Below are 23,969 nucleotides of genomic sequence, written 5' to 3' on the forward strand. Positions count from 1 at the left end.
TCACTTCTGGCTTCATGACCAAAACGTGTGGGTGAAACAGCAAGGGATCATGGGAGCTCAATGCCAAGCGATGACCGCTGATAAAATATGGTGAATCTGAAAAAACCTTTGGTCACATTCTCAGGTGTCTTTTTTTACCCATGTTTCCATGGATACTGTACAGTTTTGAAAGGGCCGGGTGAGTGAGTGATAATGTGATAGTAACCCGTCATTGTGGTTTCCCTCATCTACGCAGTGTGTTCTTGATGGATCAGACAGAAAGGCTCTTTCACCCCTGCTGCAGTGCCAAATGATATACGGCACATTCAGACACATCTGGTTAACATGGTAAAGTATTTAGTAGCTTACAGACCTAAATGTTCCCCTCAGGAGCTCTTGGAGACCAGGATTTACAATAAAACCACGTTTTCCGAGCGGCAAAGTGAGAGATAACAGTGTTTTTACTGCTGCTTTCTTTCCTGGCCCCCAAAAACGGTCCAAGAAAATCAATTATTACAGGCGTACACATCTGTGCTTTCTCTATCAGTGGATAAATGTTCTAATATGGGGTTTAAAACTCACAGCATTCTGTCAATGTCTATTTTAAGAGGAAAATGATTTTTTTTACAGCTACAGTCGGAGCTTCTGTTCCAAATCCAACCCAGAAAAGAGAACTTATTCTCTGGATTATAAAAAAATAATAAGTTTTTTCTTGACAAGGTTGGGGCTGAAGCAGAAACTGGAAGGAATGGGCAGACAGAGACCGACTGTCCTCCGTACTGTATATTCCAGTGGAGGTTGCACATTCCTGAGATCAGACCACATGACTGGAGAGATGGGGGGGTGGGGGGCGTTTGAGAGTAGGAGCAACCATTGTTGGGCTAAACTATCTTGTAGAACCCACAGGGGGTGGTGTCCAGCAGAGTTAAACGGTATTTGTGCAATATTTCCTGTCAAGAAAAAAGGAAAGCAAAACCGGCAAATTCTTGCGTGATGGAGGGAAGCAGGAAGCTAAAGGACGCTAAAGTTGGGATATCTGTGACGTATGCAGAGTAAGACCCAGGGACCGGTGTGGTCAAGATTCATTTGCACTGTTCCTTAACTTGTCAGGAAACAGGAAGTTGCAGAGGAAGAGAGCTCTATCAAAAGGGCCTTAGAATGCAGCGACAGGGCTTGGGGGGCTGGGGGAGGGGGGGGGGTGTACGAATACCACAACAAACCCAAACTCAGACTCTCCCCTACAGCTGACGCTCTTCTGGGCAAAACATGTGGCTCCAATGTGTCGTCAACAGGCTGGGAGGAATTCGCCCATCCTAGACCCCCTCCTGCCAACTCTTTTTTTTTTGTTTGTTGCTTTGGCCTGATACAAAACATTATTTGTCAGCATTGCCCCAACATCGCCTGGGTTACATCAAATTTGCACAGAAAGGACAGGGTCATGGGGGGGGGGGGGTTGTATGCAAGTAATAGATTCATTTTGGAAGTCTGAGCCAAGTGTTGACAGGCGGAAGGTGTCACGTTTCACTGAGATAAATAAAGCCTCACCTCTGCCAGTTTGTAGGGAACGATGAGCCTCTCCCCGACTGTCATCGTCTTCCTGGTTGTCAGCGCATCCAGCAGCATCTCTTCTTTGACCTGATGGGGGGGGGCAAGATTCACACATCAGGTGTTTCACCTAAAACAGGTGGTTCTTTATATAGTAAGAGCCTGAACAGTATCATAACGAATATAAACATCCGTCCTCATCTGGCCTAACCAGGCCTTTAAATCTGGTTCTCATAATCAATCCTGCAGCCCCCCCATCCCAGATGAAACACGACCACCATCGGCGTGAAAACACAACTCTGATTTGGCCTCGCTGGGCAAGTTTACACAAAAACTAGAATAGGACTTTTGAGGACAGGGCCACACTGGGAGAAGCAGATGTCACTGCACACATCGCCCCCACCATCCACGGGGATTAGGGGATCGGGCCGAACAGCTGCCGCTGACAATACACACGCGTTTCTTTTAAGTGTGTGTGTGTAACATTTAAAGATGTTGATAAAGGATTTAATATCATTATGCCTCCAGTCTTGACTCCATTCTAAAGACAGGCGATAAAAAGAGTAGACAGAACGGGAGGGTGGTGTGTGGGAGTGTGTGTGGAACAGTGGGAGTGTGTGTGTGTGGGGGGCATAATCAGACTTCATTTCACACTCCCTGATAATCCCTCAGCTATGAGCGAAGCCCATTCTGCAGCGGGTGATTGGTCTTTAGCTGCTGTATCCGTGTATTAGTCACTTGGTAACAGGCTCGCTGCTCCGTGTCTGATCAGTTTTAATTCCATAACACACACACAAGTGTGTAAGCGCTGGCTTAGGGTCAGTAAATGTGTTCAAATTTGATTTATTAGCTGTTCACTAGCTCTGACAGATGCCATCTTCTTTGTTTGTGAAAGCAACCAGGACACCACGGGATTTCAGTCCTCCAAATAGTCTTTTAATATTGACATATTGTTGATTTTTGTTTTTTTCTGGAGGAAAATGTCTTTAAAAATGCTAGCACTCAAAATTTAAACTAGCAATTTCAGCTCTAATGGGATGTGTTCCCACAGCAGCTCTGATATCAGTCTCTGCAGGAATGTTTCTGGCCGGGCTGAACCACTCCGCTCACATGATCCAGTCCATCAACTGTCCGTCAGCTCACGCAAACTCCACTTCCTATTCCAGTTTCACAGGAAACAGGAAGTCCCTGCTCGTTTTGTACCTATTCAATCATCAATCCACACTTGTGCTAGTCACCTCTCTTTAAACGCCACTTCGCATAATTGGTGCCGCCGTTACTGTTGCTTCCTGGAGGCGCTACGCCAAATAAGTGAGACATGGGCTGACAGAAATGTGGTTTTTTCATGCAAATTAAGGCCTCACCCATGGACAGGGGTTGCACTCAACTTTCCTTTGAAGGACTTTCAGCTTGCCTGATTCACAAATCTGTATTTAGCGAACCCCAGTGACCTATTTTTAACTTTTATGCAGGATGATTCAAAGTGAAGTCATGTAGTATCAATTAAACATGCATTCTAATTAGTCTGATGGTGATGGTGTCCGTCTGGAGCACAATTCTCGAGAAGCACATTTAAACTTTTGAGATGTCCTCAGAACGTAACTTTGATTTCATTAATTCACGTTTTGGGCTCCCTGTTTTTTTTTTTACTACTTTGCCTTAAAAATGCTGTATTCGTCCCCAGGGACAAATAGTTGCTGCCCACGCATTAGCTAACAGACATCCAAATAAACCTGAACTTAAAAGAGCGACCCACTAGCATGTGGGCAACATGTGGCGCAGCTCTCGTCACAGCCCCTCCGGCCCTGCGGACGGTCAAAGAGAGCAGTCTGGATGTTACGACACAGCCATAACATCCCCGCCGTGCTGTTGACAGGAGTCTCCGGCACACGTCTCTCATTGTTTTGTCAGCGATTCAACAAGTGCATCCGGCTAAACGGGCTAAAAATTTGTAGCTGGGTCTGGGAAATGTCCCATCCCTCCTGCACTTCCTAGGTTAAGCGTGAGCGTGAGCGTGTATGTGTGTGTGTGTCCTCACATTTAATAAATATCAGGTACTAGCAAGTATTCTACTAGTAAAGTGGGACCATTTTCCTGGGTGCAACAATTTCAAAGGACGGTTTGAGAGACGTGGCTTTAAGGTTGAGGCTAGAACTGGGTTTAGTTTAGAGTTAGGGTCTTGGTTAGCAATATTTTTAAAAAGCAAGGTCTTTAAATGTCCAGAACTGTTAAGCTAAATGATTAAATGATTCTGAGACAACAGTGCACACAACATCCTGGGGGGGGACCCCCCCTTCCCCTTGCAGTGCTACATTAGCACAAGAGCTCTGGAAATAGCCCGAACACAAACAGTGAAGCGCTGGATGATCGGACGGCTCTTTGGGGCCTGAAGCACCTCTTAACTTGCAGTGTCACCACAAGCTGCGCTTGTGAGCAGAGAGTCCTCCACACTCCGAAAAGCTTTTTGCCAAGCTCCACATGGGATTTAAACTTGCTTAAAAAAAATCCAGATGGCTGTTACTCCTTTCTTTTTAAGTGCATGGTGCTTTACATCTCCGAAGGGCATAAACTTTAAATAATTGGCAAAGAAAGTATTTAAAGAGAGTAAACAAGCCCTGTGGTAAAGTTCTGCTCCAGTTCTTAGTTTGAATTATTTATTTATCTTGACGTTTCCCCCCACTTGTCACATGTGTGAAAACATGTTCGTAACGGAACCATATTGTAAAATTCCCAGTCTAATGATTTTTTTATTAGGTGGCTAACCGAAGTGGAGTCACATGACCCACTGGACCAGCTTCACCATCACGCCGCTCACCTCAAGCAGCTCCGACACGATGGGCAAAACTTCTGGGTTGCAGATGTCAATGGAATCCTCCCTGTAGGTCTTTTTTTTGTATCGGATGTTTCCCAGGTGGAGGATGGCAGACAGCAGGGAGAAGATCCTGGTGAAAGAGACCAGCACCTGTTAGCGCTTGCGCGATAGCCGTGGTCCGTGGGAACTCTGGACCGGCCTCTCGTAGACAGGCGACTTTATTAAAGGGACGATTAAATCCTCAGATCTTGAAATCCAGCGGCTCCAAGTTTCATCTTTGCTTTCGCAACTGATGTGAAAATATGACGTGAAATCATCGTCATGATTTAAAGAGGAAGTTTGACTTTATGGCAGCTACATTTCGTTTTGCTGCCCAGAGTTAGAATAGAACACAAACAGTTTATATTACATGGGGAGTTAAGGTGGTCCCAGATTTACAGTTCAAACATGGATGAAAACCAAAGTGAAACCGAAGAAGACCTCTGAGGCCACTGGGAGCCAACATGGCAACAGGGAACTGCGGCTGTTGGAGTTTTTAAGCCAGCGCAGAGCTTTAACTTTTGACAACAAAACAACTTTAGCCATTTGGGTCTTGATCTTACTGCTTGCGGGTGGTCGGTAAGAAGCCGACCATCTCCATGGCGAGCTGCAGCCGCTCAAAGTCGTGTTTCAGATCCTCTCCTTCCACCGTGAAGCAGTCCTGCCAGACAAGACAGAGAAAACGGAGAAGGTGAAGCAGTTGTCAGAGACAAATGAAACTGAACGGTCGCGTTAATCTGGGCGATTATTAGTGTTTCACCAGAGGGTTCCCGAAAGCGTCCAAACGCAGCTCGTCGGGAGGGATACGGTGAGGAAAAGAAATCCTGAACATGCGAACATGTGATCGCTGCTGTGTATCAAATATACACTGACTGCGTGTGTGTGTGTGTGTGTCCTCCAGCCACCCGGTCAGCCAGTGTGTCTCCTCTCCATCCCTAATTACCAGATACCACAAAGAGCATCCAGAGAGAAGCCCTAACTCGCCCTCTTGTTGCCTCTTCCTCCTTTTACACGTTTAATGCTCCTCAGCCTCGGCCATTGTTTTCCTGTGGCTGAAAGCTGAGAGGGAAACGCAGAGCCAACGGTCGGCCGATTTCTTCACCGAGCTTCTCCGGTTCCATTTTGATCAGGGGAAACCGGGAACGGCCACTTTTTAAATTGCCGGGTACGTCAGGTCTCAGCGCCGAGCACCACAACGTTCGGGAAGCAAAAAGAAAACCTCGGAAATTGGAAACGAGAACACATTAGACCCTTTACCGCCAACCTTACCAGGAATTTATTTACCTGGGCAGAAAAATTCCTGCTAATCTGTGCGGTTTGCATTTCCACTGCACGACGTGTCCCACCAATCAGCACACAGCCCCGCCCCCTCAGGAATTCTCACTAGGCTCCTCATTGCAGGGAAAACTTGAGATCGGGAAAATGTTTTTTCCTGCGTAATTTCGGCACAAACACGGGTCGAAACCCCTGGGTAAAAGATAAAAATCCCTGTGGTGGAAAAGAGGCTCCTGACAGAAAGAACGATTTTTTCCGTCTTGATCTGAGGGTGTAATTTCACGCCAGTTGCAACGCACATACGGCCTCCGATGGTCACGGCAGAGGGACGGCTCATCAATCTAGTTAAAGGTTCTGCTGCATGTGTTCCTGCTACTTACCGTGGCCTAATAATGATTAATGTTCTCCAGGGACTCGTTCCCCGATGAGCCAAAAACATCATTTCAGCCCGACACCAGATGCCGAAGAGGGCCGAAAAACCCGGGACTGAAGAAATGCAAACAGGCAGCCAGCAGGGCAGCAAACCAGACTACACATATCAGACATCCACAGCACGTTTGGTCTCTGGGATCAGATGTGTCTTTGGTTTTCTCCTCTTACATCCAGATGTTACACCTGGACGCTGCATACAGATGTCAGCGCTCGTCCTCAGGCGACGATCTCGACACGCTGACCAGCAGCAGAGGTCAGGAGGTAAAGAGCCCCAAAGGGATGGAGCAGACAGCTGTCAGGGCTGCTAAGCTTTCAGGGTGTGTGTGTCTGCGTGGGATGAAGACGGTGACATCATCATTGGACCATGGGGTCACAGACTGATGAGGTCATCGGCTCGCCCTTCAGAGAGACAGGGTGTCAGTAAACAGTGGGTGGTGGGGGGGGGGGGGTTAAAGAAAAATATGGGAAAAAGGAAGGAAAACTGAAAAGATGGAGCCATGGAGAAATCAGCCCATTTTTACAGTTCTGAGTCACTCCTGAAATAACCTCTAATTGTGTGAAATTCCAGGTTTTATGTCAAATATGCCGACGCCAGGATGTGTGTGTGTTTAATATTTAAAAGTCAGATGTTTGTTCAGTTCCTTTTTAACTGGATGAATATGGAAATGAAAACGACTTATTGGAATTTTCTTACTCTCACATAAAGTCTTCGCAGTCAAATGTCGCCTGCTGTCAGAAAACAGTGAATCCTTTAGACACACGTGACAAATCCCACTGACCAAACACACACGCTCTCTCTCTCACACACACACACACACAAACACACACACACAGACAGATTTAAAGGGAAGGTTAAGGAGCTCCTCCTCACTGGCTTCTTGTCTAACTGGGGATGTTTCTGAGGACAATGGTCCCTGTTTTTGAGTCAATCCAAAGGCTAGCTGCTAGCTTAGCTTTGGGTGCAGTATTATGGAGAGGCAACAACGTTCTCTGATCTCCTGGTCTTTAAAATCCTGCCTGACATCTTTATCTGGCGGTTGCTGTGGTTCCCCCGCTGCTGTTTACTGTTTCCAATTTGTTGTTGATGCAGAAAAATAATTCCTGACTTGTTAAGGTGAAATCCTAAACCTTCCCTTTAAAGCTGGCAGTTTCCTGTTTGATGCAGTCGCCCAATCACCAAAGAGCAAAGCCACACAGAGCACATTAAAGGGATCCCTCATGTTCAAAATGTAACTATTTCCCTGTCTTTAAATGCCTGAGCTGAAGTGTCACCTTCTCCAATCCCGTACGTTAGCAGACAGTAAAGGCATCCCTTTAACACTGCAGCATCCAATAGGCCTGCTGGGAGCAGCGTAGCTCGCCGTCACCTTTAATCCACTTCAGACTGAGCAGACGGCAAATTAAAAAAAAAGACCGAGACTGACACAACACAACCGTGAGCACAGACGTACACAAACAGCGTCACCAACACGATACTGACCAGCTCGCTCTCATAGTAATTGTCCCAGTGGAGTTTGTGCGATTTCTTTGTCATCTGGAGGAGGCATGAAATACACACAATATACACACATTAAATTAAAGAAATATGTCACACGGTGCTTATAAGTGAGGGTAAATACACAAACACACACACAACTTTAAATTAGATTTGTCTGCGATCTGGCACCGCCAGACGAAAACAAAGGCTACGAGCGTGGCGGGCGATCTCAAAGGCGCGCTCAGGCAAACACGCGCGACCGCCAGCATCCTCAGCGGGGGAGCGGGATTAACTTCCGTCGCCATGGAAACAGAGCTGCGCAGCAAAAGGCAACCAGCAGCAGAGGGCGGGAGGGTTGTTGTGGCGGGTTTAATGAGAAAGAGTTGAAAAAAAAAAAAAAGGTTAATTTTTTTCCGGGGAAGGAGCCAAATGAGGAGAACAAAGGAGGACGTGCGCTGCTGCGAGCAGAGGGGGCAGGAATCCACACATCTGCTGCCAACGCAGGAGAAGACGGAGGCGTGTGTGCCGCATGTGAAGAATTCATGTTATTTGTTCATCGTCGCTCATTGTTCATGTTCAGGTTGAGCTTTCGTAGCAACTGAAGTTTCTAAACACAAAAGGAGCTAAATTCTCTGAAATAAAGAGCAACTATAATGGAGATGACATGATGACACAAATGTCTTTGGTTTGGTTGGGTGTACCTGGTTGAGGTAGTGGTATTCCTCGGGTTTGAGGAGGTGGAAGGACTTCCTCTCCTCTTCACTGGCTCCAGCCAACAGGTAGTAGAAGACATGGTAGTTTCTACGAAGAGATACAGTTGGTTCACCCTCAACTAAGCTAAACGGCAACTCATTAGCATTGAAGCATGTTGGTAACTCAAGAGGTCGTCAGTGGCAACCTGTCAACCGCCCCATTTATACAATTAAAGACTGTTTGAGGTTAATCATCGGGGCGCGTTCTCCTCCGCTGGTAGAGGTCGGCTCTTCCGTTTCCAGGCTGTTACCTCGGCTGCCGGGGCCCATTATCAGGATGAGGCCAGTTCGGAATAAAGGGATTAAATGAGTCTTCACTAACTAGTCAGATCAGTGGGGCTGATATCGATCCAATCACCTGATCACCATATCTGTGCCTAACATGCCATCACACATGACGACATCACTCCCACCGACAGTCTGACCTCTGCCTTCTGTCTCACGCACCTCTCGTTATGCTCCTGGTACACCAGACGGGATTTCTCCAGCAGGTACTTCTCCACATACGCTCTGCACATCATCAGATACACACATGAGAGGCAGCCGTCTTGTGTTTAGATGAAAACGGTGAAGAAAGACGTGTGTGTCTCACCCTCTGACGGTGCCACTCTCCTGGTAGTTGACCTGGATGAACTTCCCAAAGCGACTGGAGTTGTTGTTGTGAGCCGTCTTGGCATTTCCAAAAGCCTGAAAAGACCATAAAGAAGTCACTTTCACATAGCTGAGGGAGTTTATGCTAACATCCTGACATTATTATTGATTATACAGACACACCGTTGCTGTCAAGCACCAATAACGTGCAACAGGATCCTAAAAATAGTTTTATCCAACACTGACGACACTAACGACAAATAAAAACCTTTATGTGATGATGTGCTAAAAACGGCAACAGTAACAACTACCAATCACTGCGCAGAGGTCAAAAACCAAAGGAAGGGACCCAAAACACACACCACACACACACACACACACACACACACACACACACACACACCACACACACACACACACACACACACACACACACACCTCTTAACTGCCAGATTCCTTTAACAGCAAACTGCAGAACTCAAAACAGGCGCACTCATAATCTGTGGGAATATCGGAGCATTCCTGCCAACACACACTCTCACACACACACTCTCACACACACAATCTCACACACAGGAAGTACAGCATTAGTGGACCCTTGAGAACTCGTTTAGGTGTTCATTAGAGGAGCGATGGAGGAGCCGAAGGTGGTGACAAATAATGAAACAAGGAAAAAACGTACAGACAAATGACCCGCCTGGAATGACGGATCAGCTGCCGTCAGACTTTCATCTGTGAAAATTGGCTGAATTTTAAATCCTTTTTTGAGTGCTCATAAATCCAGTCAGAGGAAAATGAACTTCCTGTTAGCTAAACTCGGCTCTGCCGCAGACGGTTGAAGACAATCAAATAAATCACAGCGCCCAGGTGTCTTGCAGGACATAATATTTGAGCTCCTAGTACTGCTTATATATGTCACAATGTGTGTGTGTGTGTGTGTGTGTGTGTGTGTGTGTGTGTGTGTGTGTGTGTGTGTGTGTGTGTGTGTGTGTGTGTGTGTGTGGATGATTGATAGAGGGGAACTCTGAATGGAATCCTGTTTATGGCCCACGCCTGCACCGCCCTGGATGAGAGACGGGGACGCAGTGGTTGAATTTTAACTCAAAACCTGTCAGTGTGTTCTTCCTTTCTTTATGATGGACACATGATACATGCTAGCGCTCGCTAACTGTGGGCCTTTAAAGCTCTCTCAAAAATGGGACCCAGTCTCTTACTCTCCTCATGATTTTCTTCTAAATAAATCCCTGTAAAAAGGTAAATAAATGGTGGCTTTGTTAGGATCCTCTGGATGGATGCCGAAGGCTTTAAAGTGGCCCAGGACCCCCAGGTTGATGTGATCAGTTAAAAAAAACAAGGAGACAAACTGGACAAAACCTCTTTCAGAATCCATCATTGTTCCCACTATTTTATGTTCCGTGACCTAATAGAAACAAAGCCTCAAGGCCTTTAAGGAAGCATCACGAAACAACTGGAGAGACACAGCTGCTTTTCCCACAGACTTGAAAGACTCAGGTGACAATTCAATTTGAGAGTCACCAATTCAGAGCAAAATGAATTAGCCCGTCTTCATCACCAGATGGAGCCTACAAACAAACTTAAGTGTGTTAAGAGCAGCTCGACACCACTGGGCTCTTACAAATGACAGAAACGTCACTTAGACGTCCATATGTTTGATTTAAGGCCAAAGAAGATGGGCTGACCTCTGGGCTTAATCCTGTTGTGACTGCGTGTGTGTGTGTGTGTGTGTGGTGTGTGTGTGTGTGTGTGCGCGTGCGTGCGTGCGTGCGTGCGTGTGTGTGTGTGTGCGTGTGTGTGTGAAGCGCCGACAATGACAGTATGCTAATGTATGCTTATGTGCCCTGTTTGCCCTCGTGGGTTCTTCCACGCTGTCACGTTAGCTTAGCCAAATGTTTTCTCCGAGGCTGCAGAAGAATGCAGCTTCCCAGGCTCGCAGGATGTTGTGTGGAGGGGGGACCAAGCTAAAGTCAGCACGCCAATTATGTCAGAACAGCAGAGCACAAATTTTAATGGTTATAACTGTTGGAAATATCAATGCTGGGTGTACATTTCAATGAAAAAGCAAAATTATCTTCTGGGAAGCTGTTAGGTTTTATTTTTGGGTTTCTATTTGTTGTTTTATTTTGTCTATGTCTTCTTGTGTCCACCTTGACAAAGACTGCAGGTCATGTGACCACAGCAGTGAATGACAGTAGAGCCCTGCACGTCCCTCCATATCTGGACATCACAGATGTTGTGATAATGCAACATGAAAGGTGCAAAATGCCTGAAATTAGCATGAAATTAGCATTAAACAGGCAGGGGTAAACGCATGTCGGGCACAAATATTGAATCATGTTATGAGAGAGACATTTTTAAACACTGCTAACTGGCAAGTCGGGGCAGCGTGCACGGACAGAGCGTGGATTCTGTTGCAGATGCAGTAAATCTGTGAGGGGGACCCGTGCATACCCCAAATAACATCAGTGCTCTCTGCTCCGTTAAACAGAGCCGCGGCCCGCACGCAGACGCCGCTGGTATGCATGAACAGCTGCACGCTTCGCCCTGCTGTTGACAGCTCGATCAAATTGCAGCGAGAAAGCCTCAAACACGCAGGCACGTTTTAAAAAGATATTTCACACAAGCAGAGAGGCGGGAAAAATGGATCTCATAGAGGGACAGTCAGGAATGTCCCCTTAAAAAAGAGCCGGATGTTTAAGCGGTGTGGAGGAGAAGTGTAAACGACACTATGGATGTACAGATGTGTGAATCTTGAGTTGTTGCTTCCTGGCAGGCAGCAGTTCTCTCCTGTTTTCATGCTCTACGGCTCCAGCAGCTCGCCACAAAACGGCATCACGCCGCATTCCTGCACCGACAGGTGCAGCTCAGCCTCACGCGAGACTCTAACACACATGGAGAGTGTCACAGCAGCATGCCTCCATAAGATGGGACAAATGACAGCTTTGAGTGTGTGCATGTGTGTACATGTGTGTGTGTGTGTGTGTCCTTCATGTGTCTGAATTTGTAAACTGCTATCGGACGTCTGGATGGTCTCAAGCCCTCATTAACTGGGATAACTGGTGTTTGCTGCGAGCAGCGAGGAAGTTGAGTCACCCAGTAAGTGCAGGTTGTAAAGTTTGATCCAGAAGAAGGAGAATGAATGGAATTAGTTTTTCATCCTAGTGAGGCGGCACTACAGCAAATCACACGGTACAAAGCAGTTGGAGAAAAGTCGGATTCTAAATGATCCAAAACTAAAGAATTTCTAATAGATTCAAGCTGAACAACAACCAAGAAACAGGGAAAACAAACTGCAAAACACTCCAATCTGCAGCTCCCTTTGTTGAATCTCTGGCTTGAAATAAACGTGCAAAACTCCAGAAACTGTTATTGTTGAAGCCAGATATGGACTAGATTTACATCCACAATGAGGCCAAAATTCCGATTAAGTGAACACAAAAGAACAAACACGACTGTGAGCAGAGCAGAAACATCTTGTATGTTCTTCTGCAGGCTCCTTCCTCTCTTTTCCCTGAGTTCCTTCCTTATTTTTCTTCAAAGCAGACTCAGGGGATGAGCCCTCGATTCTCTGAAAAGAGTGACGGAGGTGAGGATGGAGCAGGAGTAGCGTTAGGTAATCCTGCCGGGTCAGCCCGGAGGGGCCTCTTCAGACCGGGTGATGGAATCACCGACACATATTTGGAGGTGGCCTGGAAATACAACATTGGAGTATGTGAGTCCACACACACATGTAGGACTTCCTCACTTCCTCCAGGCTGGTACAAGGAGCCATTACCTCATTTCCTGCTTCAGTGTTCGCTTTGTTTACCTCGTTTACTGGCTGAACATTCAGCGCTGAAGCACTGGGAACTTTCCAATAATTGTTGGCTTATGCTGTTTACTACCAACACTGCGCACACACACACACACACACACTTGCCAATAGGGTCCAGCGAGGTTTAAGAAAGCTTTCACACGACAGTTGAGAAGGCCGACTGTTGTTACACTGTCCAGCAGCCACTGGGTGAGAGGCTGGAATACACCTTGGACCAGTCCATCACAGAACACACACACACACACACCATTGGTTGACACACTCTTGGTGACTGAAATCAAAACAGCTGAGGAGCAAGTATGAACCAATGTGACTGAAGCTGGCACGGCTGCTCCTGGCAGCCTGCAGAGAACTTCCAGTACTTTCCAGGAATTCCAAAACTCTGTGTGCTCCGAGCTGCCCAGTCATGCTACTCTCCTTCTCCGGGTTCAAAATTTCAACGTGACCACAACACACACTTCAGCTCACTTCACTTACAATTGTCTCCAGATCCTTTACAGAAACCCGGAACCTGACCCCCGAGCGAGCAGCAGCGGTGGCAGGAAAAACTCCCTTTCAACAGGAAGAAATCAGCTCCAGGTGAAAGGAGCGCGTAGAGAACTATTAACATACTAAATTCTTTGGTTTTAATCACCATATTCAGCTCTGGGAAGCTGTGTCACATGTGTGTCACCCCCCCCCCACACACACACACACACACACACACGTACAGTCCTTCTCTCTCTGTCCATAAATGGCTGCTGTCACTTCAGTGGCCACATCTGGATCTCATTGTCCTCAGGAAGAACTGAACTCAGAGCTCCAATAAAAGCATCCTTCCACACTGGACTGTCAACAGTGTCAGCCAGGAGGAGGACTCACACACACACACACACACACACCCGGCTGAAGGAGTGGGAGGGGTGGAACGAGGAGAGACGTGGAGGAGAATAAAGGGGAGTGGAAGATGGGAGACAGATGGGATGAAAAAGGGAGAAGGAAACGAGGAGCGGTCCAACGGGGAGAGGGAGGCATGAAAAGCACATGTGGTGTCCGTAAATAAACTGATTTAGCATTAGAACATTCGGCCTAATCGTATTATCAGAAATGAGATGAAAATCCCTCATTGATCCCTGAAGGGAAATTGTTCAAAAAAGAGAAAGACAACGTTGCAAAGAAGTCGGCTGAGTTTATCTGAGGAGCTTCTGACTCCCGCCAGCGTCCCGCCTCAGCTGCTAAATCCCCTCTCGTATTTTGGAGGCAGCCGTCATCGCAGCGGCACCTCGGCGACTCCGCCGGAGCGGTCTGCGGTGTTCGGTAAACTGTCGACGGAGGAGCTGGCGTTCTTCCCGGAGCTTCCTGATGGAAAACGGAACACGGAGAGCGAGGTGATGAGGAAATCCCTCCGGTGAGCCCACCAGAAAGTCCTGGAGGGGAGCAGGAGTGTGTGTGCAGGTGTGAGACAGGAGTCATTTAAGTGTAGGAGTGTGTGTGTGTGTGTGTGTGTGTGTGTGTGTGTGAGATATTTGGGCGTGTGTGACCCTAGAAATAATTACAATATTAATCATTTCTGCTCCTAGTCTTCATTCGCTCAGCAGAAATGTGGTCGAGTGTGTGTTGGTTACTATAACTGTGTGGACCATCTTTTTTTTAACATGGGAGGTTTGCGGGGGGGTGGGGGGGGTGATTACAACCTCGGGCATTTCCTCTCTCTCATCTTCTTACGCTGCCTTGTGTAAATCAGCTCTGACGTTTTGGTTCAGCCGATGTTAGCGAGCTCATTGTTGCGTTTGATTTCATCACCAGCAGGAAAACGCGCCAAAAAAGACGCCAATTAACACTTAAAAAGGCCCAATTTTAATGCAGCTGTTCTGGAATCAGCTGGTTCGGGTTGGACAGGCAGAACCGGGTAAGTGGATTAAAGCACAGCCCTCAACGTCCCACCGCACAATGTTGGCATCAGGAAGTCGGTCCGTTCATGTATCCTACATGTAATTCTCTTAAAAAGGCATTTCCTGTCTCATTTCTTTCTATTGAATGAAAGATGAGAGATTTCTGTCTCTATGAGTCGTGCTATCTTGAACATTTTGGGTCGTTCCGTTTATAGATTGCCCGTCCTCGTTTCCCTTTCCTTCCGTGGCACCGTTATCACTCGCGTCTCTTGCCGCCCCATCGAAGGTTCAGACCTCAGAACAATGCTTCAGGGTCTATTTTTACGCTGGTGGCTGACACTGAATCGCCACAAAAATGCAGGACAACGGCGCAGAACCCAGGCCGGCGGGGCGCTCACCGCATGTAATCCCATAACCAGCACACACGCTGCGCACTCGCAAACAAACACACACTTGGCTTCACCCAGCAGAACTGTGAGATCAACAAACTGCTCATTTAGGATGAGTCTGGGTTCAGCCCCCAGAAATACAGCGGAAACGTCGGATGCTAGCAAAGAACCCGAGACTGGAGTCTAGATATCAGTCATGATTCTGCCACGTCATGAATAATTAGCCCAAAATTACCTTCAGGCAAGGTGAACACGGGTTAAAGCCCCGGTTAGGTTTAACAGGTCATTAGTTATTATTATGAGTTATTATTAGTCCTACAAACCTGAATGTTGGGGCAGAATAGCAAAGGATTATTGTCATTGAGCAGTTTAAATGAGGTGCTTCCCCTCATTTAAAGAAGATCAAAGATGGTGATTCTAATGGACATTTTCCACATTCTGTCTGGTGACTGAGCTCGGCTGACGCTAACGCGACTCTTCTTCCTGTCGGCCTCCTTGACCTCTGGCCCCGGGCTGCCGCCTGTTTGTTTACGCTTTACTCAGAGGAAGTGTTCAGACTCCAGATCTGCACTATTAAACACCTTAAAAGGGTCTTGGCGGAAGCCCGTGAACCGAGGGCGCTCGCACGCGCTGTCTGGTGTTTGTTTACAAGGTGAGCGGGCTGCGTGGCGTGGTGAGCGGCGTGCACGGAGCTTTGCTCCGCGCCCCTGTGAGGACGACTTAAATCTGCCTCCACTTCTTCAAACCCCCAAAACTGGGGCATTTGCTGCTCGCTCGCATGAGAAGAACTCTCTCGCTGTATTATTTAAGTGCGGATTTCCACCCCCTTCTTTCAGCAGCCCACACTCCTCCTCCACTCACCAGCCCCCCCCCCCAGAGTGCCCCTGGTGGTGGGCGGGATGGAGGGAAGATGAAGGCAGGGACGGAGGCTGCTGCAACACAGCCCTTTCATCTTAACTCTGCGGGGTTGGTGAATCACGGGGGGGCACGAGGAACTCCTCTGCATCTGCCACGTCCCCGAGGAGCAGCGAGCGGCCCGCCTGCAGCGCCCGGGGAGCGTTCGGGGATTAAGGGCCGGTCCCAGTGAGGATGATGAGGGTGGGGACAGGTGGCAGGAGACAAGAAGAAACCAGTATCAACCGTGGTTTCACCAGCAGGAAGCGTTTTCATACCGTTTGTTCTACAGTCAGCTGATGATCCGGAGCAAAGCGTGAGACAGGCCTCTGCACCAAGTGGCTTCTCCCTGGTGCACAACCTGTATTTTAGAACAAAACGTCACCTCTGGCTTCATGGGGTCATGAGTGACCGCGCTGCAAAACCGCCGTAAATCTGGGGATCAGGGGAGTAAACAGAGCATTAAAAATGACCCTCAAATCTGCCCGCAAAGCTGACGTGCGTAAAAGAGATTAAAACTCCCGCTTGCATCAAACCTTGAGTCTGTTTTTTATGGATTTAACCTCCAATAAGCTGTAAAATCTTACTTTAGCAAAGTCATGCATGAACGAAGGTTATTGTACTTTTATCGATCCAATTCTAATTGACAAGAATCCGTCATTAAACCCAATAAATGTCCTTTAGCACCAGAGGAAGAACTGCTACAACAATCAACGTGAACAGAAGAAGGGGTCGATTAATGAGACCTGATGAATAAAAGTTCCACGTTGCAGGTTTAGAAGGTCGAAAGGATGAAAGCAAACGTCCATGAAAAAAACAGGTGTGAGCACAATAAAGTGACGAAACAAAGCGTCACCTGCTCGCTGGGAGCGCCGACCTCACTGGGCAACATGTTCAAACGTCCGCCCGCCACTCACGACCGTCCCACACACACACACACACACACACTCAGCAGACCCTGGTCAATGGCACATCTGCACCATTCATCGGCAACAGATCCACCGACCTGTTCAAACCTGAAAAACGAGGCTTCGCTTCTGAACTTCTGTGTTCTGCAAAACGCAGAAAAAAAACGGCGCCGCCATCAGGATGTCTGTTGTCTGAGTGTTTGCTCGGAAATTGCACAAAGAGATGCTCACAAAGACGAGGGCCCGCCGGAGCGGCCGCACGCAGGCGGCTTCCTCACATCTGGAACTCAGTCCGGTTTGTAGTGTGGCGTTACCAACGGCAACCGCCAGCCACGTCTGTACAGCAATGTCTTTAACTGTTGACGGAGGATTACAGGGATTGCCTCTGAAAACATAGACTCGTTTTCACACCTGGGGGGCATTTAGAGCCCCCCATCCACCTCATGCATGGTTCTGGACCGGTGGAGGAAACTGGTACCTGGAGACGTCCCACAGTCACGGGGAGAATCTGCAAATTCCACCAAGCTGCTATGAGGAAACTGTGCTAACGCCTCCCCACTGTCACATATCTTTGGTTTCAAAGTTATTTAGTTCTTAAGCTCCGAGCTAAAATTGTCACCAAGGTTATGTTGGATCTAGATCTAATCGTAAAAACTGGAGTTGCAGGTTTACATCAAACTGGTTTCAGGGTTGTGCTCAAACACACAGACCCAGTTTGACTGTGAAGCTGTAAAGTACAAGTTGTCCTTTTATGATGTCGGGGTATTAGCATGTATCAGGTGATACATGCTAATGTATCAGGTGATACATGCTAATCACACAAATGTGGTTTCAGGTATTGAACCAGTGGAACCAGTTTTGAAACTCCATCATCTGACAGACCACAATATGCTGCTGTCAGGAACCGGCTGAAACAAACATCGGCCAAAATATCACAAACAAAAGTGGAATTTGCTTTCTCTAAACTCTTAAAATAACTCGACAAAGGCCAGAACAGAACCGCAGAGTCCAGAAGGGAAAAGGTAGAGAGCGACAGCTGGTTTTGTCCGTGTCCCAGACAAGATAACCCAACTTTCAATGGCTCCAGTTTAAATCCAAATTAGTTTTTAAAACAGGTGGCCGAAACACCGAGGAGACAACAGTGGCTTCCTAAATTAGATCCAGTTTGATGAGGTCAAACACGCCGCCGCGTGCTCGTTTGCTCTGATCGTTCCAGATGGTTTCGTGTCGTCTACAACTCCTAATTTAGTAATCTCATCTGCGTCTGATTGCCCTGACACCACATAAGCAGCCTCAGATTGAGTCATTCCCATTGGGACAATTAATTTCCTGTGGCGGCGTCCTTCACCAGGGGGCGGAGCTGCAGCGGGTCTGACTGTCAAACGGCAAAAAGGGATGTTTTTATTGCTTTTATTCGGGAGAAATGAGGAATGTGGATATACATCCGGTCAAAAAACCTCTCCTGAAGACTGAGGAAAGCGCTCGCCGGCGGGGATGTAAAGCCGAGCCGCTGATATGGCGCTGGACCACGTCAGGGTCAACAATACAGCCGTAGAGCGTCTGAGTGTGTACAGCTGTCCGCTGGGATAAATATACCCTGCACTGAGATTTCCCAAAGAGGAAAAGCGAGAATGCTCCAGAGAAAGGCCGGCTAAGAAGGAGATGAGGATAATCCAGCTAACAGATGTTTGGGAGTGCAGTCGCTGCCCGGAGGATACGGATTATAGGGGTGGACGCCCGGACAGCAGCTGTAAGATCTGAAGCTAATGCAGGGAAAATTATTTTTAAGTGATCTGACGGGGACATAGGGAGGCCCCGGCCACACCCTGACACTGGAAATAGGGCCGATGCAGATGTGAACGTCAGGATCAGGTGTCCACAGGTCAATCCTGTTATCAGTGTTGATATAAAATGGCTGCAACTAGGCATAAGCACGTTAGCTTGACTGAAATATTCAGAAGCTAACACACACACACCAGGCCAAAAATTGGGGTGGGATGATGTGCGCATGCCTGAGAGCCAAATCCTGACCTGGCAGTCGAACAGCTTGAGGAAAAAAGTGTGAATAGTGGACAGAACCGTGCAAATTAGCATGATTGACCATTGTCAAGGCTCTGTTTTGCTAACTTGCTAGTTCACTGTTGATTGTTGTCTGTATAAATCAACTGGAAATGGCCCAAAACAAAGATCATAAGAGAAGAGACATGATTTTCAAAATAGAACAGAATCCTGTGTGTGCAAAGATGATCCAGTTGGACACCTGAGCATGTAAATACGCTGACAGTAGCCTCAGTTTGGGGCACAAAAAGCCAGACGTGCATCCCCCACTGCAAAAGGTCAAAGGTGCCACCATTGTGTCTACCTGCATGCAGAGGGGCGGTGGAGACGCTGCACCATCAAAACAACCTGTCATACCCACAGAAGTTTCCAGGAGCTTCTGGACGTCTCAATGTGATTTAAGGAGCAAGGACGCGCTCAGACGTGGGCGAATGTCTCCCACTCCCCCGCTGCTGGGAGATCATACAGCTAACACGTTCTGACAGGCACAGCAGAGGTTAGCCCACACACACACACACACACACACACACACACACACACACACACACACACACACACACACACACAAAGACACACACGGGTGCAGTGCCGTCCTAACTCGAGCAGGAATAAACGCAGCATGTCTGCAATGCGCGTGTGCCTGGAGCAAAGGTGCAGTAATCCAAGCTTCCGCGAGCATCTTCACAGGCAGTTTAATCTATTCTGTCAGGTTGAGTGGGTTCAGGTACAGAATGTCAACAGGCCGCATGAGATTTAAAGCTTTAAAGTATCTGGCTCCGAATCTACAGATCTGTGGTTAAGAGTACAGGCGGCTACGTATACTCCAACATGCTTAATGACACACGGAGCCTCTAAACACATACATTTAAAACCGGAGCGCCAAAACACTACTTGGAGCCATCTATCAGCCACAGGAGACAGATCCTGTCCCTGAGGGCCTGGTTAAGAGCGGAGCAGAGAGGGACATCTGGATGAGAACCATCTGGTAAACGGGGGGTGGGGGTCTGCTAATGCAGCAGAGCGTCAGGTTTGTTGGCCAGAAGAACAAAAAATGCACTTTAATCTGACCTCCTCAGCCGGGGTCGGGGTCAGAGTCCGGCTTCAGGAGGCTTTAAGGAGTTTTGTTTCCAACGAATCCAAAATAGGGCGATAAAGGGTGTGAAGCGGGTCTCTTTTGGGGGTCTTTACATCTGCAGGGCAGTTACCAGTTCACCCTGGTCAACAGCTGACCCCGGAGCAGCAACAGAAAGAAGCACGACTGTTGGAAGGTGCGTCACAATCCAGCCGATTCATGACCGCCGCCATCAAACAGAAAACCGCCTTCCCGGCGGCGGGTCGCATCTTTACGGGCGATTCGCTGCTCAGGTTACAGCGACCGGATGAGACGGTCCGATACGAGGAGGCAGAGAGCGGTCGGACGACCCCGCTGGCGTGATTTAATCTGACCGTCCCTGTTTGCCACGTGGTACAGGCAGCACACACGCACGCGGGTCCGGCGGCTACAAAGGCTGCGCTGTACCGCGAAGGTCACGAGGCCGATCCGTGCAACGGACGACACGTTCCGTCGACAGGGTCAACGGTCAAGACAATGACGCTCTTCTGCTCGCCGCTACGGCGCACGAGTTCTGTCTGAGGATCAGGAGACGGATCCTGCACAGCACAGGCGCTGCTCACGCCAGCGGCGGTTTGTCCGCCATCTATAGGCCTCCTCAGGTTGACCGCGCTGCAGATGGGATGTGGAGGGCGTCAGCGCCCCCGGCTTCACTACAGATTCCCATCAAAGTCCCCCAACGTTCATCTTCTTCTGTTTCCAGCGAGCCGAGCGAAGCGACGCCGTTGACACTTTCCAGATTTAAAACCGAGGCGAATAATCCCCTCAGGATTAAGTTTAAGTCACCCCCCGTGGGGCTATTTAAGAAGATTTATCACATTTCAGTTCTCTCTATTAGGCCAGAAATCGTTTTTGTAAAACATTTCCAAGAGAACATGATTTTAGGAGTAACACTCTCACGTGCACGTCCCCCTCCCTCATTCTATTCATGCATTTGGCAGTAAGCTACTTAAAATCGTATAAATGAGCAAATTTATCCCAGACAAATGTCCTTATTTTCATTCCCGGCATTTATTTTTCATAAATTAGCTTCAACGGTTGATGGAAAAGGTCATTTTCTATGGTTGCTTGGCCGCATTTTTTCTCAGCTTTGTTTTGAGATTAGCATGCATCTGATATCCATCTAATAGCAATGTCCCAACCTCATATTTAGCCTTTTTCCTGCTAGCTTGGCAGTTTTTGACTTAATTTATTGCGTTTAACACCACTATACTAAGACATCCTGTCTTTTGTTGTTCTTTTGAGAGATTTAAACTCTGTCTTGTGTCTTTTACACCTTAGGCAGACAGCTGACTGACGGGGAAGCGATAACATGTGACGCTATGACGCTAGCAAACACAGAACACAAGCTACAAAACGGCAACTTCAGCTTCGGCGTCTTTATCTGCTTTATTATCAATACAAGGCCGCCTGTCCTCCCGCGGCGGCCCCTGTGGCCCCGGTGGCCCCTGACCTCTGACAGGTACTCAGTCATCGGTGTCACGTCGGCTCCACGCGCGCCAACACGAGCGGGGAGGAAAAACCCCCTCAATTCCGAACTGATCACAAACCTACAGCTTGGGTAGGAAAACGCGAGCGTGAAAACAGCTGCAGTTGCAGAATTCCTCCTCCAGAAGGAACGCCGAAGCCCGACGGGTGATTCATGCCTTCCAGATGACGCGCGCGGACCCGATCGACAGTACAAATGCTGCGTCTTACAGTACAGACCACATGAGCGGGACCATACGTCAACACGCGCAGCTGCGTACAGACGACTTCCTGACAGACCCTGTGTTCCAGAAAGTGGTCAAAAAACAGGAAGAAGGAGCATAAAATCTGCCCTTGAGGGGACCTTCACCAAGCATAAGATTCCCAATGAATTTGTATAATCCATAATCCTTTATTGATATAATCCAGGAGGGATTAGGCAATGTTTTATTATATTTTTTCCCCTCCATCAATGCAGAGATTTGACAGCCCCCGTTTCTGGGTCAAGTCAGACATGTACAGGAGTCATATGTGGTAAATCCTGGGCTAAATATAAACGTCCCTGAAGGAGGATTTTCAACTCCAGAGGGATCGGCTGCGCTACGGCTGGGCTTTATTTTTTATTTTTTTAATTCAATTTCACGCTCCATCACATGAGCTGACATTCCAGCAGCAGAGATAATTAACATGCAGCCTCCCAGTTCAGATTCCACCAGGCTTTTGTCTTGTCCCCCTACAAAAGGGGAAATTTGTGCGGCTATTAAAATCCTAAGGTAAACAACCGCAGCTGCGTTAAAGCCCCCTTTAGCTGAATTCCCATTCGATCCATCGTCCTTACCTCCAACACGGGCCCGGCTCCCAGGATGATCTGCTCCACGCCGCTCGCGAATCCCTTCTGGCTGAGGGCAGTCAGGTGATGAATGAGGAAGTTGGTGCTTTGGGTCTTCCCGGACCCGCTCTCCCCGGAAATCACAATGCACTGGTTCTTCCGGCGCTGCAGCATGGCGTGATAGGCCACATCAGCCACGGCGTAAATGTGGGGCTCCAGCTTCCCCAGGGCGTGGTTGTCATACAACTTGACGTATTTGGGGTTGTAGATCGGCAGGAACTGGAACGGGTTAATAACGATAAGAATACTCCCAACGTAAGTGTAGATCTTCTCCTGGCGGAACCGCGCGCGGAGGCTTTCCAAGATGGCGCGTTCCGTCAGCTCCGGGAGAGCGCAGAGGTCTGAGGGAGGGTCGCTCCCAGCAGGCTGAGGGAGAAAGCCCCGTTCCACCATTCGCCTACGCTCCTCGGTCACGCGTAGCCACATCTGCAGGCTGCCGCCATAATGAATAGATCCGTCTAGGTTCTTCTCCCTCAGGAGGAAGCGGTAATCATCGCCGCTGTCGAGGCCGCTGCGGTTCTCCAGGGCGTTCCGCGGCCAGAGCATCATCCTCTGAACAGGACAGTCCCCGGGGTTCAGGATCCACTCCTCGCCTCCGAACTCCTTCACCTCGGCCAGCACGTAGCATTTGGTGCGCTCCAGACGCAGCCGTTCAATAAGACACTCGATGGCCTCGGCGGCCGTGGTGTTCTTGCGGGCGCCGACGGGGCAGTAGATGGTGCCCTCGGCCAGGGCTCCCGGATAGACGCGCAGAGTGAACTCCTGGTCCTCCAGTCGCCGCCGCATGCTGCCACTCGCAGTGGCCATGTTGGCGCTGCCGGCATAGCCACAGCCGCCATCTTGTAAGCTCATGGTGGCGATGCAGGTCCCATCAGCACGCCGCTCTTTGGGCCCAGAGGACTGAGTCAGGACATTCCAACTGGAGGAGGAGATGGAGAGAGAGAGGGAGAGATGAAGAGGGTTAAAGATGACTCTAAAGAGGCAGACCGGCATGGATTCAGGGTCAGAGGAGTCCTGGTCGTTTCGTGTGTCCCGTGACAGCGACGGCCGACTCAATAGACCTTCTGTCCAGGCTTCTAAATAGGCGTCACTATCCAACGCGCCACAAGAGAGAGCCGGGGACTGATAACTATTCAAAAAAACCGGGAACATCGCAAATTTGAAGGCCGGTTTATCACACGTGCATGTGCCAAGATTAACAGCTGCCTCCTTCCACACAAAAGTGGCTGTAATGAGAGCACAATGGTGTGATTCACCGGCTCCCCCGATAATGAACACAGCACTCCATTCTGTTCTCACAAGGCTGCTAAAACACTCACACACACACACACACACGTTCAGGAGAAGAAGAAGATGAAGAAGGAGGAGGTCAGAGCCCTTTTTGGTTGTTTAAATAATCCTTTCCTCTCCAGAAGTAAGTGCATGTGCTCAGATAAGGATGAAGGGAGAAACAGCCCAGACGGACCCTCCTGCTGTCTGGAGCGATCTCGACCACCTACGAGAGGCTGCAGCTGCCCGCCGCTGCCAGACGGAGAGGAGGAAGACGGCTCTCAGCGCACGGGAGAGACACGACGGGGACGGGCTGGAATGAGGAGATTTAAGGCGGCGCCGATCCGGGCAGGTGCTGCACAAACCGGTCAGAACCTCC

The 23,969-nt window shown here is 48.6% G+C and overlaps 1 protein-coding gene across 6 annotated transcripts in view; it reads right to left on the reverse strand.

Moving 5' to 3' along the window:
- Positions 1–23,969, reverse strand: part of LOC130536898 (unconventional myosin-IXAa-like) — a 66,772-nt gene that overhangs the window by 25,292 nt on the left and 17,511 nt on the right. For 5 of the 6 annotated variants that reach the window (XR_008953499.1, XM_057053149.1, XM_057053147.1 and 2 more), the window contains exons 2-9: positions 22,271–23,240; positions 8,904–8,998; positions 8,759–8,821; positions 8,261–8,360; positions 7,563–7,616; positions 4,939–5,036; positions 4,340–4,466; positions 1,525–1,614 (exon numbers count right to left, since the gene is read on the reverse strand). Coding sequence is in view for 5 of the 6 variants with exons in the window: in XM_057053149.1 (XP_056909129.1) it covers positions 1,525–1,614; positions 4,340–4,466; positions 4,939–5,036; positions 7,563–7,616; positions 8,261–8,360; positions 8,759–8,821; positions 8,904–8,998; positions 22,271–23,173 (1,530 nt within the window). In the remaining variant the exon portion in view is untranslated. The remainder of the gene's footprint in view (positions 1–1,524; positions 1,615–4,339; positions 4,467–4,938; positions 5,037–7,562; positions 7,617–8,260; positions 8,361–8,758; positions 8,822–8,903; positions 8,999–22,270; positions 23,241–23,969) is intronic. The other variant, XM_057053151.1, reaches the window with a different exon arrangement.

This window comes from Takifugu flavidus, chromosome 13 (genome assembly GCF_003711565.1).
Source record: "Takifugu flavidus isolate HTHZ2018 chromosome 13, ASM371156v2, whole genome shotgun sequence".
NCBI lineage: Eukaryota > Metazoa > Chordata > Actinopteri > Tetraodontiformes > Tetraodontidae > Takifugu > Takifugu flavidus.